This window comes from Heloderma suspectum, chromosome 3, assembly GCF_057233095.1.
Source record: "Heloderma suspectum isolate Gila_16-S chromosome 3, 16-S_ref, whole genome shotgun sequence".
In the NCBI taxonomy this organism is placed as follows: domain Eukaryota; kingdom Metazoa; phylum Chordata; class Lepidosauria; order Squamata; family Helodermatidae; genus Heloderma; species Heloderma suspectum.
The window spans coordinates 320,300,564-320,318,278 of NC_139460.1; the positions used below are offsets into that span (position 1 = coordinate 320,300,564).

Here is a 17,715-nt window from a genome sequence, read left to right on the forward strand (position 1 = left end):
AACTTCTCCTAGAACAGCAGGACTCAATTTCATGCTCCAGCTCTGGCCTACTGTTTCTTTGAAAGACCCTGCCTCCTAGTGGCCAGAGCAGAGAACACTTGGAATCAGGGGCCATTACCTGGCAACAAGAACTTGTGTATTACTGAAAGCATCACATGAGCTGCTTTGGGGGACAGGATACTGAGGGGAGTGGTAAGAGGAACCTGCACCTTAATGAGTTACTCCGGATGAGAGGATCCACTGTCAAGAGATTCTCTTATTTAATGCCCCATTATGACACACCAGAACGAAATAGCCTCCACACACAAAAGAACCGTGCCGTCAGCTCTCAGCCCCACTGATAAATCAGCTATTAATCCACCAATCAAGTACAAAAAGCTTGCAACGCTGATGAAGAATGCACAAGAAGGTACAGGCAGCTGCAAAACTGGCAGCTCTAAAGGTGGGCACCTTCATCAGAATTATCAACCAGCACAATCCCGAACGAGGACTGCTTTTCTGCAAGGCAAGATTCTGAATGAACTAAAATTCAATGAAAAAACACAGACGTGAAACAAGTTGTTAGGGACGAGTATGGTATTCATTACTGAAATTGTTCTGCAATTGTTTTGAGTTGTTCATTTTTGTGATGAGGTCAATAGTTATGTCGTATCTACTGTGAATCCCACTCTGTGAGTGCAGTAACCGGGTATACAAATAAACATGATAAAAGTTCTGCAATATGGCAATGCAAATAGCAGTTGCAGAGAACCTCAGGCATGAGGGAGAAATCGGGGGCCCCTCTGGAGTTCCCCAGAGGGCCACACCCCCTTCACCTGGCCCCATCCCCTTTTCCCCATTCATCAATTGTTGGGTGGTTTCCTGGCTTTTGTGTGCCCCCCCCCACATTCTAAAAGGTTGCAATGCCTCTAAGGCAGCGGTCCCCAACCTTTTTGGCACCAGGGACTAGTCTCATGGAAGACAATTTTTCCATGGACCAGGGGCGGGGGTTTCTGCTGGCGGACTTCCGGACGCCATTTGCGTCCCTATTCTTTGCAGTAATCGGCTACGTAAAGATTTGCGTAGCCTATTACTTGAAGAACAGGGACGCAAATGGCGTCCGCTATGCGGACACCATTTGCATCCCAGCGGCCGGAGGTCCGCCAACAGCCAGAGCTGGCCAGCAGCTCCACAGACTCGCCACGGAGCAGAGCCAGCCAGGGAGGATTTCGGGGGGGGGGGGGGGGACACGGATCACCTCCCCCCACCCCATGGACCGCAGGTGAGGGGGTTTCGCACACCCCTGCGGCCCAGTTGCTAGCAGGCCACAGACCGGTACCGGTCCGCGGCCCGGGGGTTGGGGACCCCTGCTCTAAGGTGTATTTGTTGGCAGTACAAGATTTAAGTCACTATAACTTGCTACTGTTGGCAAGCCCCTTTTGCCCTCAGCCTCACCCACCCCTGAAATGTGGCCCTCAAGAGCTTCTCTGGAACTGAATTTACACATCAAACCAAAAAAGATTCTCCATCATACAGAGCCATAGGCTTAATTTGCTAATAATGAAATGGGACCACATGAATAGTGTTTTACTCAGTTTTATGGGGGCTCCTGTGTTTGCACAACTCTCTGGAGGGAAAGAAGTGATGCTGCATGGATTTTCAATATTCTAAATAATTCCATCACAGAGGCAGAACAAAACTGGCAGAACCAGATGTCAGCCCAATTGCACAGTTGTCATTTCTCAGGCTGTTCGCCAAGAATCAAAGACATACATTTTTTAAGCTAAGCTGATGTCAATTTGAAATCTGAATGCCTTTTGGCTTCAGTCCAACATGGCGACAAAACTGTATGCCATGTGAAAAGCTGGATTCAGATGCCCGTAAAGAAATATATGAATGGAGCATATTTCATCTATTTGCTTAGTTTGCATAATCAGTTGTTGAAGCCACTCGCCCACTGACAAATCAAGTTCGAGCTCAGACTTGGTGCCTCCCCATCTCTGGCTGCAATGTTCCCCACCAGGCAATACAGACAGATGGAGATAAATATCTTAGAATCAGGATGCTGAATTGTGCATGGGGTCAGCTTTCCAGTATGTCTGCTCCCATAGAGAAGAAAACCTAGTTGCACTAGAAATACTGTCCCAGCCCCTCAGTGGTCACTTCCTGGAATTCTGTCCACCTCACATTAGCTGGACAGAGGAAGGGATAGGAAGACGCTATCCCTCCCTCCATCAGATTTAGCCAAACACATGTGTCTGTCAAACTTCATACCTGGCCGGACAATAACAGCTACGTGGGGTGTCTCTCCATTGGCCTGTGGCTCTGGACCGCTTCCGGCCTGTGAAAACAGAGGGGGAAAGAAGGGTTAAGGAAGGGCAGGACAAATGAAGACAGATCTCCACTCCACCCTATACAGTATTTCTTGCTACTGTTTCAGTTACATCATTGAGGTCTGCAAGTACGCTCACCCCCGGTGAGTGCATTTTCAAATCTGACGAGCGCTCCCACGCCTATGTGGCACACAGGAAGAGGCCATGCCTCTTCCTGTCATTGTGCTGGAGAGGCTCAGAAAGCATCTGGCAGCTGAAGGCTTGCCTCCACTGCTGTGCTGGGCCTTTCAGGTAGCCCGAGCACCTCCAAATCTCAATGTCACAACAAAGACACGACTCCCCCTCCCCCGCCCTTCAGTCTCAGGGGATGGGCTGGGGTAAGCCCAAGTTATGGCTAGCTAATGTAGTCAGCCAAAATTCGTGGGCCCCTGTACATCACCCACTGGAAAAAATACCTCCATAAATAAAAATGTGCATAGTGAAATCCTTTCACCTCTTCTGAATTTACTAAGGAATGCTCTGCCTCCAAGGAGGCTCCATCTGAGCTTAGTTTGCACTGCCAGCTTAATAAAGCTGAGGATTAAAAAAAACTGAATTTTTTTAATGTGCCTTTCCCCATTAGATCCTTCATAGTGTTTTATCATATTGGCTTATGTATCTGTTTTACTGTGGTTGAATGTTGCTTTCCCTACTTCAACAAATAGCCAAGAGACTTTTATGCACTTATGAAAATAAATGAACTGCATCGCCATCAACACCTCCCTCCCATCACCCTACAGCTCTAAAAAAATATTTCACTGAAGTCAGCTCCCATCCAGTCCAGGGCAACTTTCAAAAAAACCTGTAGCCATTGCTTCCATCTCTCCAAGGAAAGGATCCCCAGAAGACTAAGGCCCAGTTCAAGCATTTCATGTTTTCTTCAGGGGATGCAGTCCAACCGCTGCCAGGGATACATCCATGGTGAGAACTTAATGCAGCCTTCTCCAACCTGGTGCCCTCCAGATGTTTTGTACTATAACCCCCAGCAATCCTGACCATTGCCCATGCTGGCTGGAGTTGAAGTCCAAACCATCAGGAGGGAACCGGGATGGGAAAGCCTGATCCAATGCAGGACTTGGAACTTCCACATAAAGCCGCAGCCTTATGGAATCCATTTTCGCAACTGCAGAGGCTCAAAATAATAATTAAAAAAATCAATTTGTCCCAGGAAATATTCTCAAAGCAACACAGATATATCTGTAGAGGAGACAGGTCACATTTTCGATCTGAACACAGCTGGGCTGTGTTGCACAGAGACATTTTAAATGTTTGAACCAACCACAAGATGCTGCAGAGAGAAAGAACTAGAAAAGCTCTCCATTGCGGAAAAATAACTGACCAGCACCCAAAGACTGACTAACTACAAAACACTTGGAGATATATTAGATGCAGAATGGTATAGGAACTAGGGCAAGCTCACAAAGCTAAAGCCTCGTCACCACAAAGGTAGCTGTAGCCTGACCTTGGCACAAACACACCTTTGATCACTTGGGGAAATGCTAACGTGAGCCTACATATACCAGTTTTCATGTTCACAGCACCAAAGTCACAGGAATTGCAAAAGCTGTGGGTGGATCAGTCCACATTATCTTCCTGCATGAACTTCACTACATGGGCCATAATCATTCACATGCAAGGGAAGCTGGCTGTGTGAACTGGTCCCAGAGTCCTTATCTCTGAAATGTCAGAAAAATTGGAACATGATGGGAGTTTGAGGGACCCCTTAACTGTAGAGGATGAAGAACAAAGCAGAGGAGGCAAAACATGTCTTACCTGTGGAGGAGTGGGGGTAGAGGAAGTTCTAGCACCAGACATTATTTCCTCTGTGATATCCTTGCCACCCTGATTTGGATCTCGTATTCGGATCTGTGAAGCCATGGAAGAAGAGAAAAACTTGCTTTAAGCAGGGTAAACAAAAGCAGGGCTGCTTTAAGAGAAGGTGTATCGGTAAGAATGCACTGTCACTTTCCTTAGGTACTACTGAACACTGAAGCATGACCTGTTTGCCACCCTCACAGTAAGCACAGAGATGTCTGCAGCAAATGTTGGGATTGGATGAGTGGGCTGGCCCAGTGCACTCAAGCAGTGTGCACAATTAGGAAAAAGGCATAAAAAGAGATCAGCCCTGCAGGATCAAAGCTAAAGTTCTGCCTAGTACAACATTCTGTTTCCAACAGTGGCCAGCTAGATACCACAGGGAAACTCACAAAACAGAAGCAGTTCTTTCCAGTTTGTTCCCAGCACCTACTACTCAAAGATATATTATCTCGGAACATGGAAGTTCTGCTTAGCTATTAATAGCTATTCCATTAAGAAGAGTCGTGCTGGATCAGACCAAAGGCCTATGTAGTCCAGAATTTTGCTCCCACAGTGGCCACGGGAAGCCCACAAGCAGGACATGAATTAGCTAGCACCCTCTGGCTCATGTTCCCCAGTCACTGGTCCTGAGAGGAATACTGCCTCTGATATTGGAGGCAATCTATAACCATCATGGCTAGTAGCCATAGATAGCTTTATCGTCCATGAATTTGTCTACTGACAGAGCTAACCTCCATAGATATGTCTAATCCCACTTTATAGGGAACTCTGCTCCTTATGGGCCCATGGCCCACCAAAAATCTTACTGGTGCAGGAAACCTCGGAGGCAGCCTGTCCAGCTTCTGGTGGTCCACGCGGAGGCCTGAAGTCAACCTACAACAACTCGTGCTTGGCAAGGACCTCACACCACCCATGACAGGGGGGCAACCTTGCTCAAGCCAGCTGCCATGTCATTTAAAGCTTGCCGCACTTCCCGAGCTCCCCCTCCCGCCCTACCACAGGGCTGAGGCCAGGAGGAAGCAGACTCCTCCTCCTGGCCCTGAGCGCCCAGGGTGGGTGGCTGCAGGAGGGAGCAACGGGAAGACAGATCCTTAGCAGCAACTGATGAGGTCACAAGTAAGCTCTGTTTGGCAGGTCTGGACACAGCAGCTGAGTGAGCAAATACAAGGCTCAGGCGGCCAGCCTCCTCCCACAGCACCCAGAGCTCGCACCTGAGGCAGAGGCACACTGCACCTTGGGAAAATGGAACACGGCACTGGAGGAGAATAAAATGTGAAGGCTTCTCCCTGCGCTCTCTCCCTAATGGGTCAGCCCTCCCCCTATCTTTCCCAATAGGACAGTCCATGCATTCTGACGTATCCTGAGCCATGTCACAATGCTCTGGGAAATGCACTCACTCATTGGCTAGCTCTGCTCTTAAGTGGAGTAGTTGCATCATACTCTTAGGGTGCGATAATATTTTGCCCTCCCCCTGCTATGAGATGGGTTCCATCATTACCACATGACAGTAGACATGGTCAGTGTTTGTGTGTGAAAGCTCCTGGGAAAGTGCTATTGTTCAGAGGGAAAGCACATGCTTTACATGCAACAGTTCCCCGATTCAGTCCCTGACCTCTTGGAAACTGAGGCTGGGAGATCTCTGGCTGAGACACTATACAACCACTACCAGGCAGAATGCACAATACGGGGTATGCTTGACCATTGGTCTGATTCCGTGGCAGACAGCTTCATATAGATTCATCTTTGATTGATTGACTGGATTTATACCCACCCTTTCTCATAAAGAGCCCAGGGCAACTAACAACCTAACAACAGTCCACGACATAAACAACAGTTATGCACTATATACTAACATTCAGCTGAGGCTCAGGGATGTTAAAAAACCCCAACTGTATACATCAATCTAAAATACATTTACACTAGGTTACAAAATTCACTACCATATGATAAGGCAATAGTCACTAGTTTAGACGGATTTTTAAGGGTTAGACTAATTCATGGAGCAGAGGTCTACCTATTTCTATTAGTCACAACAGCTGAACATGTAGCATTTCTACTGAAATGCACAAAGTATCTCATCTATACTACCTAAATCGGGTGGAGAACCTTTTCCAGCCTTGGGGCTTGTGACTAACCTTCTGGGGCCAGCATACCAGGAGCAGACAGGGCCGAAGCAAAAAGTGGACAGAGCCACCTGACTCTCCCACAAACATGCCCATATGAGAAAAGTCTCCCAGTGGAGCCAACGAGAAGCTTCTTTCAAGTGTTGGGGCAAACTGGTGAAATTAAAAATTTTCCCTGCTCCCAGTTCAGGCTGGGAAGGTGGGAGAGGGAGAAACTGGCTGCCCCTGGACCTCCCAGTTGCTCACCCCTGACCTAAATGGAACCTCCATGTCTAGGGTCAAGTGTATCTCAGAGTACTAGATTCTGGGGACAAAAAGCAGGAGGTAACTGTCATCTTCCTGTCCTGCATTGTGAGCGTGTATTTGTCATCTGGCTGGCCAATATTGGAAGCAGGACTAGGTGGACTTGAGTCTGATCTAGCAAGACAATTTGAAACGAAGTCCCACTGATGTCAATGTAACTGTTGCACACATTATAGCAGAAGTGTTGAACCACTTTCAACCCAAAGGCCTCGTTCCATTTCAGAGAAACTCTCAGGGGCTGCATTCCAGTGGTGAGTGGGGGCCTGAAGGAAAAAGGTTTACGGTTAAAACACCAGCATATTTTAGTTGAAAGCTCTTACTTCCATTAACTACACCTTAGGAGAGGCATTTCAACCTTTTAGAGTGGGGAAAAAACTGCACAAAAGCAGTTGGGAAACCACCAACTGGTGGTCAGCGGGAAAGTAGTGGGGCAGGGGAAAAGGATGTGGCCATATGGGGAACCATGGGAGTCCGGATTGGGGCCCTAGGCGGGCCAGGTTTGGTCCCTGTGCCTGAAGTTCTGCAACCCCTGCATTATAGGTACCATGTAGAAATAACTTTAAGTTAATTCACATAGCTGTCTCCACATGATTTGTGTGTAATGGCTCACCAGATGTATGAACCAAATCCCCCCCACCCCCAAAAAACCTTTTCTTGGAAGGACTGTACTTTAGTGGTAGAGCCCATGCTTTGCATGCAGAAGGGGCCAGGTTCAATCCCTGGCATCTCCAGTTAAAAAAGGATCAGGTGAGGGGAAACACCTGAGATCCTAGACAGCTACTGCCAGCCAATGTAGGCCAGGGGTGGGCGACTTGTTGCCATCCAGATGTTTTGGCTTCCAGCTTCCATCATCCCTCACCACTGGCTATGGTGGCTAGGGCTGATGGGAGCTGAAGGCCAAAACATCTGGAGGGACACAAGCCCTGATGTAGACAATACTGATATAGATGGACTAATAGCCTAATATGGTATAAGACAGCTTTCTGTGTATGTGGCAGTGGAGAGAAAAAACTTCCCAGTCTGCCTGGTTGGCTGCTTCACATGATCAGCTCCTGTGGAAAGGACAGTCTCTATGAGTGGCCAGAGTTCCTGCACCAACCCTTACTCCTATCTTAAGTTTACAAAAGACTGCAGTCCTGGACCACACTGGAGACATCTCTAGCCATGGAAGTAGTCCCACGTCTTTCTCCTCCTTCCGCTTCCCTTCAAACCCTTCCCCTTCCGTGAAGTATCTTCTCCAACCGAAATGTACAGACATGTACCTGCAGTTGCCGATTTTCATCCTTGCCTCTCCCTTCCCTTCTGTCTGCCCCTTCCACTGTTAAAATGACAACTGTCATCTTCTTGGGGCAGGGACCTGTTTGTTTATTCAGCTCTGTGAAGTGCCACGTACGTTGAAGGTGATGTATAAATACCCACCAAACCTCTACACACCCTAAAAAGCAGATCCCCACCAAACAAGAGGTAAGTGCAGTGACTTGGTGAATATCCCCTCCTCAGAGAATGGAACGTTCTAAGGCAGGACAGGGACGTCAGCATACTGAGCACAGACTGTCCATTTGCCCTATGCAACACAGGATTTGGTTTCAGCCCACACTCCCACCCACGCTGTGGACATGCTCATCTCCGCAACACAGCCACATGCTATACCACAGGGATATTTTTCCAACTGGTAGCACCCTATGTCCAGAGGGCTCCAGGAAGCTAACACATAAGACAGCAATAAAAACAAGCAAGCCAAAATCTGAATGAGCGCACACGCTTGGCTGTATCATCCATATGCCAAACTCTACACGAGGGTAAGCACTCAAGATGACTCAACACAAATGGGACACTTCAACCATCCTTTCAGCCTCTTCACATCAAACTGGCTGGCAAAAGGTTAAGAGAGCTGATTTTTCCTACTCCTTCAAGAGAATGCTACAATCCAGACAACAGTCATGACCAGACACTAATGCATAACTTTTATGATAGCTGAATTGAGGTGGGTGACAGCCAGAGAGAAGGCCAGCAGCTTTCTCAGTGGTGTTCCCAGCCTGTGAAATGCTCTCCCCAGGGAGACTTGCCTAGCGGCTACATTATCTTTTCAGCACCAGATTAAGACTTTAACTGATTGGTCTTATGGTGCTTTTACCTGTGGTTAACAGTTTTTTAAAAATATTGTATTTCTAGTGCAGCCTTCCTCAACCTGGCGGCCTCCAGATGTTGAACTACAACTCCCATCACCCCCAGCAAGCAATCACTGGTCAGGATGGCCAGGTTGGCTGGGGTGATGGGAATTGGAATCCAGCACACCTGGAGGGTGCCACACTGGGGAAGGCTGTTCTAGCCACTAAAATGCTAACGTGAGGTTCCTTTCACAGCCCTACGTGGCAGTCTGGAGCCACTAGTGTGCATGACTAACTACGGAATGAATTCACCCCCACTAGATGTAGTGATGGCTGCCAACTTGGACAGCTTTAAAAGGGACTGGAGAAGCCTATCAATGGCTACTAGTCATGATGGCTATATATTACCTCCAGTATGCCTCTAAATACCAGTTGCTGGAGAACATGAGCAGAGGAAAGCTACTGTGCTCGTGTTCTATTTATGAGCTTCCCAAAGGCATCTAGTTGTCCACTGTGGGAAATAGGCTGCTGGACTAGGCAGGCCTTTGGTATGATCCAGCACACTTGTGCATATTTTCTTATGATGAGGAGCCATTCTTCCCTAAGGACACAGGAATCGCCTTGCTCGATCACACCAAAGTTCATCTACTCAAGAAGACCAACACAAGCCTATGGAATCTCGACAAGCAGGCCATGAGTAAGACAGCCTTCCTGTTTTTTATCCCTTGCACCAGGTACTCAAAATTAGATCACCTCTATACAAGGAGCAACCTTCCCCAACATGATGGGAACTGTAGTCCAACCCATCTTCAGGGTTCCAGGTTGGGGAAGGCTGGCATGGAGATTCTGTTTAACTATAGCGGCTACCAGTCTTGAACCCAATTGTTTTCATGAACCCAGGTATCTAACTACCTGACTATCACTGCTTCTTGTGTCGGTAATTCCACAAGTTAAATTGTGTGTCGAAAGCATACCTGTTTGCATGTCCACCAACTTCACTGGACTGAAAGTTACCAGCCAGTCATAACTCTCTCAGATTGGGATTATGCTTCTGCCCAGCCTTCCCCCAACCTGGCGCCCTCCAGAAGTTGCAAACTGGCTGGCAATGACACCTGGAGGGCACCAGTTTGGGGAAAGCCACTTCTGCCCATCACACTTTTGCCATTTACAGCAGGAAACAATGGCACTCAGTAAACTGTGAAGTGACTCTAAATTAAAAGGCTTCTTAGCAACTCAGGATGATGTTCCAGTGTTGAGGAAACTCCAGTGTGGGAGTTTCGTAACTATGGAGCAGCAATTCAGAACACCTGTGTAGACTAGAGCAGAGTCAGGAGTTCCTCGTTGAGAACTTTTAGCTCAGGATCTGGGAGGAGCCAGGGTGAAACCAAGGGCCATTCAGCTATTTTCAGGACTGAGAGCAGGATCAGCAGCAGTCTTCCAAGTAGTCGAACCATTAATTTTCCCAGACGGCGGGTTTTTTATGTAGTTGTTGCCCAAAATGGCCATGGAACAATGCTACATCACAGCATAGAATTTTTTCAAGAGGTGGGTGAAAATATAGTGGCTCTTAGTGTGTAAACACAATTTTCTCCCCCCAAAGCCTCCTTGGAATGGCTCTACTTTATGTACCACTCTAGAAGCATTCAGGAGACTGGGGTTTCCAGCCAGCAGCCACCAGGAAAAGTGCCGTTATCATCACAAATGACATGGCAACAAAACAAAACCCAAACAGGCACTGTCAACTGGGCCACTGCCACCATCAGTAAACATACACACCAGCAAATCACCAAAATGGCCTATTTTTGCCACCTGCTAATGGTTTTCCCAGTAGTAATGTATGGCTGTGAGAGCTGGACTATAAGGAAGGCTGAGCGCCGAAGAATTGATGCTTTCGAACTGTGGTGCTGGAGAAGACTCTTACGAGTCCCCTGGACTGCAAGGAGGTCAAATCAGTCCATCCTAAAGGAAATCAACCATGACTGCTCATTGGAAGGACAGATCCTGAAGCTGAAGCTCCAATATTTTGGCCACCTAATGCGAAGAGAAAACTCCCTGGAAAAGACCCTGATGCTGGGAAAGACTGAAGGCAAAAGGAGAAGGGGACGGCAGAGGATGAGATGGCTAGATAGCATCACGGATGCAATGAATATGAACTTGAGCACGCTCCGGGAGAGAGCGCAGGACAGGAAGGCCTGGCGTGCTATGGTCCATGGGGTCACGAAGAGTCGGACACGACTGAACAACAAACAAATAGGACAGCAAAAATGGTGATGGGGAGCATTTTGGTTCAGCCTTAGCCTAGGCACCTCTGCCACTTGAATGTGGTGCACTGTGTAGGCCCATCTCAATGGTTGTGCAAACTGGCTCTCAGCACCATAGGAAACTGAGGCTGAGTGGAACTTGCCTAAGGCTATACAATGAAATCTGTGGCAGAGACATGACTCAAGCGCCATGGCCAACTCCGCTGCACCATGGGTGGTTTTGCAATGTCCTGGACTAGAGCACATTAGGAGCTGGAAACAGGCACAGGGGAAGCAGCAGCCCACCCATGTCCCCCTCTGTTCTCATTAAGTCTGCAGTATACCCACTCAATGTGAGGGCGCTTGCTCTAAGTTACCTATTCCCCCAAAACATCCTTCCTTCAGGTAACCTTTTCCTACATATTGTCAGCTAAGGAGCCCCTTAGTGCAGAAGATTCTAGGAAGCACAGAAAAGCTCACCCAGTGTCTGGCCAGGCCTGCAGGTCCTCCGTGTCACCTCAAGAACTGTGTGCGTGCGTGTATGTGTGTGTGTACACGCGCGCGCGTGTACGCGCAAACTCACACCCACCACTCCCTCACCTCTGCACTCTGCAGGCAAAGACTGGCTGCGATGGGTGAGCAGTCTTTCAGCAAAGTTTATCTGCCATAACCCATCTTCCCATTGAAGGTCACACTAACTGTCCAAGGAACACCAAGGTGACCTAGAGCACATTTTGAAATAAGCTGCTCCAAAAAGTGGATTATTGCACAAGGTAGCAGAGACATTATGCATCACAAAGGAAACTAGTTCTGCAATTAGCATTACTCACAGGACACACAGCAGCAGCGCCTCCACAGCCAGGAACTTCCATGCCTCCAGCGTGTCCCTCATATGTGTGCACTTCTCTGATGCTATACTGCTCATGGAAGGAGAGGCCCTTTTCATAAGCTGTTATTTGCACTCAGAGCAGATTCATAACCTCCAAATTGGCTACCGAACAGAGTTATGGCAGCACGCTGAGCTTCCCTCAACACTGGGACAGCACATTTTTCCTGCCAGCCAACAAGGGGATGAGCTGCAGCCTAGCCCCTGCTGTAACACCAACAGAGCATAGCAGAGCCACAATTACCTCTGGCTAGCACATGACCATAGCCTCACAGCTGTCAAAATCAACCTTATTCCAGAGTAATCTCTCCGAAATAAATACTGCTTCCAATGTCTGTGTTTCTCAACAGTTAACCAAGATCATCACTGCACTCTACACATAATCATACATTGGCGGGAGGGGGAGAGGAAATGGGGAGAGACCCACCCTTTTACCATGTTCACTTGTATAGAATGGTGGTCAAAGCCTGCAAAGAGGATTCTTATCTATAGTCCTAGTGGCTATAAACAGTTCAGTCTAGTAAAACACAGCCAGACCTGTCCCCGCCCCCGCGCCAGTTGCAATGACTAGTAGTATACATAGAATGTCTCTTTTAGACGATCCCAAACATGCACACACCCCTGTTCCAAAGAACCCCAAAAAGGGACAAGATCCAGAGCAGAACTTAGGCATGTGTGCTTCCTTCTCCCCCTGCACATAGAATGCAACTTCTGAACCAGGAGAAGCCGTATTAATTTAAATGCACAGTGTCTGTAGGGAAGGTAGTGGCCAAGCCCAGGCCCCATTCTCCATCTTACTGACGGGGGAATGTTGACATCTGAGCACGCAATACAGCCACAGAGGGACGTGCTGCAATATCATCACTGGTCTATTACTGCTAGCAACACGGGTGTGGCTCTGGCATGATCCCAGCCCCATCAGTAATGCCTTACTTGATTCATTATTGTTCCAGTTTCTATACCACTATTTGGCTCCACAGAGCCCTGAGGGCAGCTCACAACAAATCCAACTTGAAAAACAGAACAAAAAAATGCATCTTCCCAACACCACCAAATTACAAAACTACCATTGGTAATGTTAAAGACAACCTAAAAGCAACACTAGAATATGCTCAATTTTCAACAGTTCAGAGGTAAATAAAAAAAACCCAAAACTGGGGAGTGAGTTCCATGTTGAGGGCACCACTACTGAGAGGTTCCTGACCTCCTAGCTTAAGATAAAAAGAGGTCCCAGAAAGGCTCACAGGGGAGGAGGCTCTTCCAAAAGCTACCCTGGAGCAGTCCGTTCCCTTGTAAAGAGAAACCCCTGCATGTTGACTGGTCTCACCTGGTTCTTCTACACAGGTATTACCAGCACAGAACTGGATCATGCAGAAGCCGCTGTCATACCACAACTGCAGAAATCGGTGCCCAGAAGGCATACAGGCACACATTCACAAAGCCTCTGTCTGAACAGAACTCCAGCCTGTTTCTGCAGGCAATTCCCGAAGCTGTGCTGAGCCACATTCCGGACTCTTGCACTTGCTGAACTCTGACCCATATTGCTACATTCTCCTCTGCCGGCAATTACACAAACACATGCAGAGGCGGGCCCCGTTCCCCTGTCCTGCCAAATCTACACAGAAAGCCTTCCAAGGGAAGATGAGCAGCTATGCTCTTCTATCAGGCTATCGATACTTAGAAGTTCCCTATACAGCTGGGAGCACAGCAACAGCTCCCTCCTTCTGCCATGGGCCCAGGCACCATGTTAGAGTTAAAACAGGCACAGAGTCCAACACAATTGACAGAAGCAGCAAGCTTTGCACATAAAGGCACAAACAGATATTACAGAGAAGAGAGGGGACAGGTTAGCTAGGCCTCTAAAGCACAATGGGATTCAAAATGGCAGCTGAGTCTCTCCCTATGGAGAGAGAGAGTTGCCAAGAGAAGGGGCAGAAATTTTCCTGCCCTTGTCTGTGTCCATCTTGGTTAGGTGACAGGGCACCAACCAGGAATTAATCTGTGCCAGAGCCGAGCCTTGGAAACTATTGCCAATACAAGGGACTAAAGCCCCAGAATCCTTGAAGAAATGAAGTGGCTCTGAGCTTGTGCAGAGTGACTTCCCCTTGCCACTAAATAACCACAGCCAATCACCACATACACAGGATTAAGGAGCAGGATTTTCATGGCAGATGGAACAGCTTCCTGGCAGACTCACCTATGACACTGTCTGATACCAAGTCAGTCCACGCGCATATGTAACCTGGTACAGCTTATTGTGACTGGCAGTGGCTCTCCCAAGTTCTCAGGCTGAAGTCTTTTCCGGTGTTCCTGGCTGGAATCTTTTTTAAACTGGAGATTCCAGGACCTTATAACACCCAAAGCATGTGCTCTACTGCTCAGCTATGGTCCTTCCGTGGCACTTGGAACTCCTGCACTGTCTTTTTAGAAAACCCAACTCACCCTCAATCTGAACAATATCAAAGGCTCAATGTACTTCCTGTAGCATTGATCCTAGCCCTGGGGCAATCAATCTATTTTTCACAAGCTGCTTAACTGTCTGGGGACCCCTCTTCCTTGATGCTGAAGGCCACAACCCCCAGAACACTTACTTGAGAGCAAGTCTCATTGACCACAGTGGGACTTACTTCTGAGCACATAGAATCCCAGGGCACTGCATACCCTGAACCCATGCATATATGCTTTTAAGAACACCCCTTTTAAACTTGTGAGTCACTTTCCCTAGGGCAGGGGCAGGCAACCTGGTGTTCCCAGATAGTTTGGACTACAATTCCCATAAGCCCCTGCCAGCATGGCCAATTGTCAGGGATTATGGGAGCTGTAGACCAGGCCATCTGGGGGGCACCAGGTTGCCCTAAAACCCGAACCTACAATTGGAGTGGAAAAATATATCTGAATTTTAGATGACAGCATCAAATTCCCAAGTTTCTGGAAAACCACAGTGTGTGGGATTTTCCCCCAGCTTCACACACAGACAAGTGCAGTCACTACCAGGTGTATTTAGAGAGGGGATATGAGAGGCATAAAACCAACTGAGGAGGAGGTGGAGGAGGAGAAAGGAGGTTCTGCACAATAGAAACTTTTAAATCCCACCCAGCAACCAACCCGCAGCTTCTGCCTTACCGTCTTGCGCTCTCGCTTTGGCGGAATTGGTGGCTGCTGATTCATCATGACTTGGGCAGTTGGGAACTGCTGCACACTCTGGGCAGGATAATAAGCACCAGCTGGGGAAGAAGAAGGGAAGTTAAGATGCTGCAGTCCCAGAATTCCAAGGGGCAGAAGACTATTCTTGCACAAGTCTAGGCCTTGAGGAACTCTAGGATCTCACAAGCTTGAAGAATAAACCACAGAACAGAGCCATCAAAAAGCATAGCTAGGTACCTCTTTCAGTGGGTGAAATGTTCCCTTGGTTAACATGAGGCAAACCACTGCTGACCCCCGCCCCCTACACCATAAACACACACACAATCCCAGCTGGACTAACAGCAACTCCCAACAGAGGCAGGAGGCCCAAGGGTGCCACATTTGCTCTAACCCTGGTCTGGAATCTCAAAAACCTGACCCAACAGGTTCCAACAAACAACACCTTGGCATTCTTCCCCCATGTTACTGAGCATCCCTAAGCCACCCCACTGGAGGCAACCTTATTTTGAGGCTGCGACACCCTGCCCCAATTCAGATCAAGGCAAGCCAAACAGCCTTAGCTGTGGCTAGTTAAATCTGCAGCCTCATTTCCTTAGAGGCATGGCAGAAGGACAAACCATACCCTTGTCTCCCCACCCTGACATACACGGCCCCAGTCCCAGTGCTCCTATGGAGCAGACAAGCAAAACTGTTTCAAGTCTAAAGCTCTGCGAGCCAAAGCCCATTGGGGTGGGGGAGTATAGTCTAGAAATGTGCACAGGGGCAATCATGCTAAGAATCACAACCCCTAGAGCAGCCTTCCCCAACCTGGGTCCCTCCAGATGTTTTGCACTACAACTCCCATCATCACTGGCCCTTCTGGCTGGGGTGGATGGGAGTTGTAATCCGCACCATCTGGAGGGATTGAGGAAGGCTGCTCTAGAGGAGAAAGCTTGCCAAGTTTGTAGCCACAAGAATTCTATAGCACCTTAAAAGGCTAATTGGCCCAAGACTTATTCTAGCCCGAAACTGGCTTATTGTAGCAAGAGCTTTCCCAGCAAACAGCCTGGTTAATAAGGCATAAGAAGACTCCTGCTGGATCAGACCAAAGGTCCACCTAGCCAGCATCCAACTTCCCATAACGGCCAACAAGGTACCCCTAGGAAGCCCACGAGGGCAATCGCAGTCTCCGACTCTTGTTCCCCAGCAAATGGCGTTCAGGGGCATACTCCCTTTACCGATGCTCCTAAGCTCCAACCCCACAGCCTAAGGATCACCTGCCTGTGTCAGACCTTAGACCCTGGAAAAGAAAAGAAAAAACAACTGCTGCACTGACTGGTCTGGCCTGTTTGGAGCACATGGAGGCAGCATACTGACGGTGCCAAGTCATCCAGCCTAATAAACTTTATGGGTGGGGAGCGCAGTGCGGCACCTTCACACGCTGACAGCCACCCCCACCCCCTGACTCAAGCCAGCCATGACGCAGGCTGCCTGAACAGGCTGCAAGCGTGTTCTGGAGCACCTGTCGGACAGCAGGCGGAAGACAGTCAGGCTCGCCTTCTCCTACAGTCACAGCCCCCTTGAGGGGAGAAAGTGAGGATTACTGAACGGCATCCTGCCACTCCAGTCTTAAGGCACAGGAACCATTTTGAGGTCCCAAACAGGCAAGCCTCTCTCCCAGAGGCCCCAGTTCTACAAACCCCTGCACAGAGGGGACAGGCCCAGCTAGAGTACCAGGCTGAGCCTGCCCACTGCACCTCAGGCTGCTAATGACCAGGCCAAATGCACCTACCTTTCTGAAAGGGGTGTGGGCAGATGCTTTTGGCCACCACGGCAGTAAAGGAACTGTGACATACAGGACTGGGATGGAGGCCGCAGCTCACATTTCTGAGTCTGCAGGCACCGCCTGGGACAGGTCCAGGCTAAATATAGCAAAAGCCCTCAGTGAGCATGTGAGCACTGTGTGAGGAGGGGAAAGGATGGGATGAGGAGGACCAAAGCCCCAGGCAACTCAGACCCCAAAGAACTTTGGGAAAATATTAAATCCAGGGCAGGTGAGGAGCAAGTGGCATGGAAACCCCTAGTAAAAGCTACTTAAGGGGCAACTGGACCAGGGGCTGTCAACAAACCACCCTTTACATCCATGCTACCAACGCAATCCAAAAACAGGCCAGGGCTAAAGTCTGCCCAGGCTCTGGTAGGTGTGTTAAACATTAAACTGGACCCGCCAGAAACTGGAAGAAGAGAGGAGAGCATGGTACAGTCCTCAGTCTGCCTAAACACAGAGTCACAATCCAGAGTTCTCTTACTGCGAGTCACTCTGGGAACACTTTTCTTGGGTTGAAGAGTGAGCCAGAACCATTCAAAACAAGCATCGAGAGTGAATGCAAGTTATGCAGGAATCGTGCACCGTTACCATTGATTTTAATGGAATTCCATGCAGGAAGACGCTCCTGCTAGATTGTTTCCCATGCCTCCTGCCAGGACACACCTGCCTCCATCTTCCAGCAAATCTATTGTTTGCAACTTGGGACCAATTCCGACAATATTTCAAGAGGAGTCACATCTCAAAAATGTCAAAGAATCCACACTATGGATGCCATTGGCATTTGGCTAGCCACTGTGCAAACAGAATGCTGGACTAGACAGGCCTTTGCTCTGATCTCTTATGTTCTTACGTTTGTAACATGAGGAATGACAAGACATGTGCATGAGACACACATACTTCCAGGACTCTCCATGCCTTATATATATATCCTGACA

General features: G+C 48.5%; 1 protein-coding gene across 6 annotated transcripts in view; it reads right to left on the reverse strand.

The window, feature by feature from the left end:
* The window catches only part of EIF4G1 (eukaryotic translation initiation factor 4 gamma 1), an 84,165-nt gene that overhangs the window by 28,301 nt on the left and 38,149 nt on the right, over nt 1–17,715 (reverse strand). For all 6 annotated transcript variants that reach the window (XM_084847645.1, XM_084847642.1, XM_084847643.1 and 3 more), the window contains 3 exons: nt 14,953–15,053; nt 4,125–4,217; nt 2,254–2,320 (listed from right to left, as the gene is read on the reverse strand). In XM_084847645.1, coding sequence (XP_084703771.1) covers nt 2,254–2,320; nt 4,125–4,217; nt 14,953–15,053 — 261 coding nt within the window. The remainder of the gene's footprint in view (nt 1–2,253; nt 2,321–4,124; nt 4,218–14,952; nt 15,054–17,715) is intronic.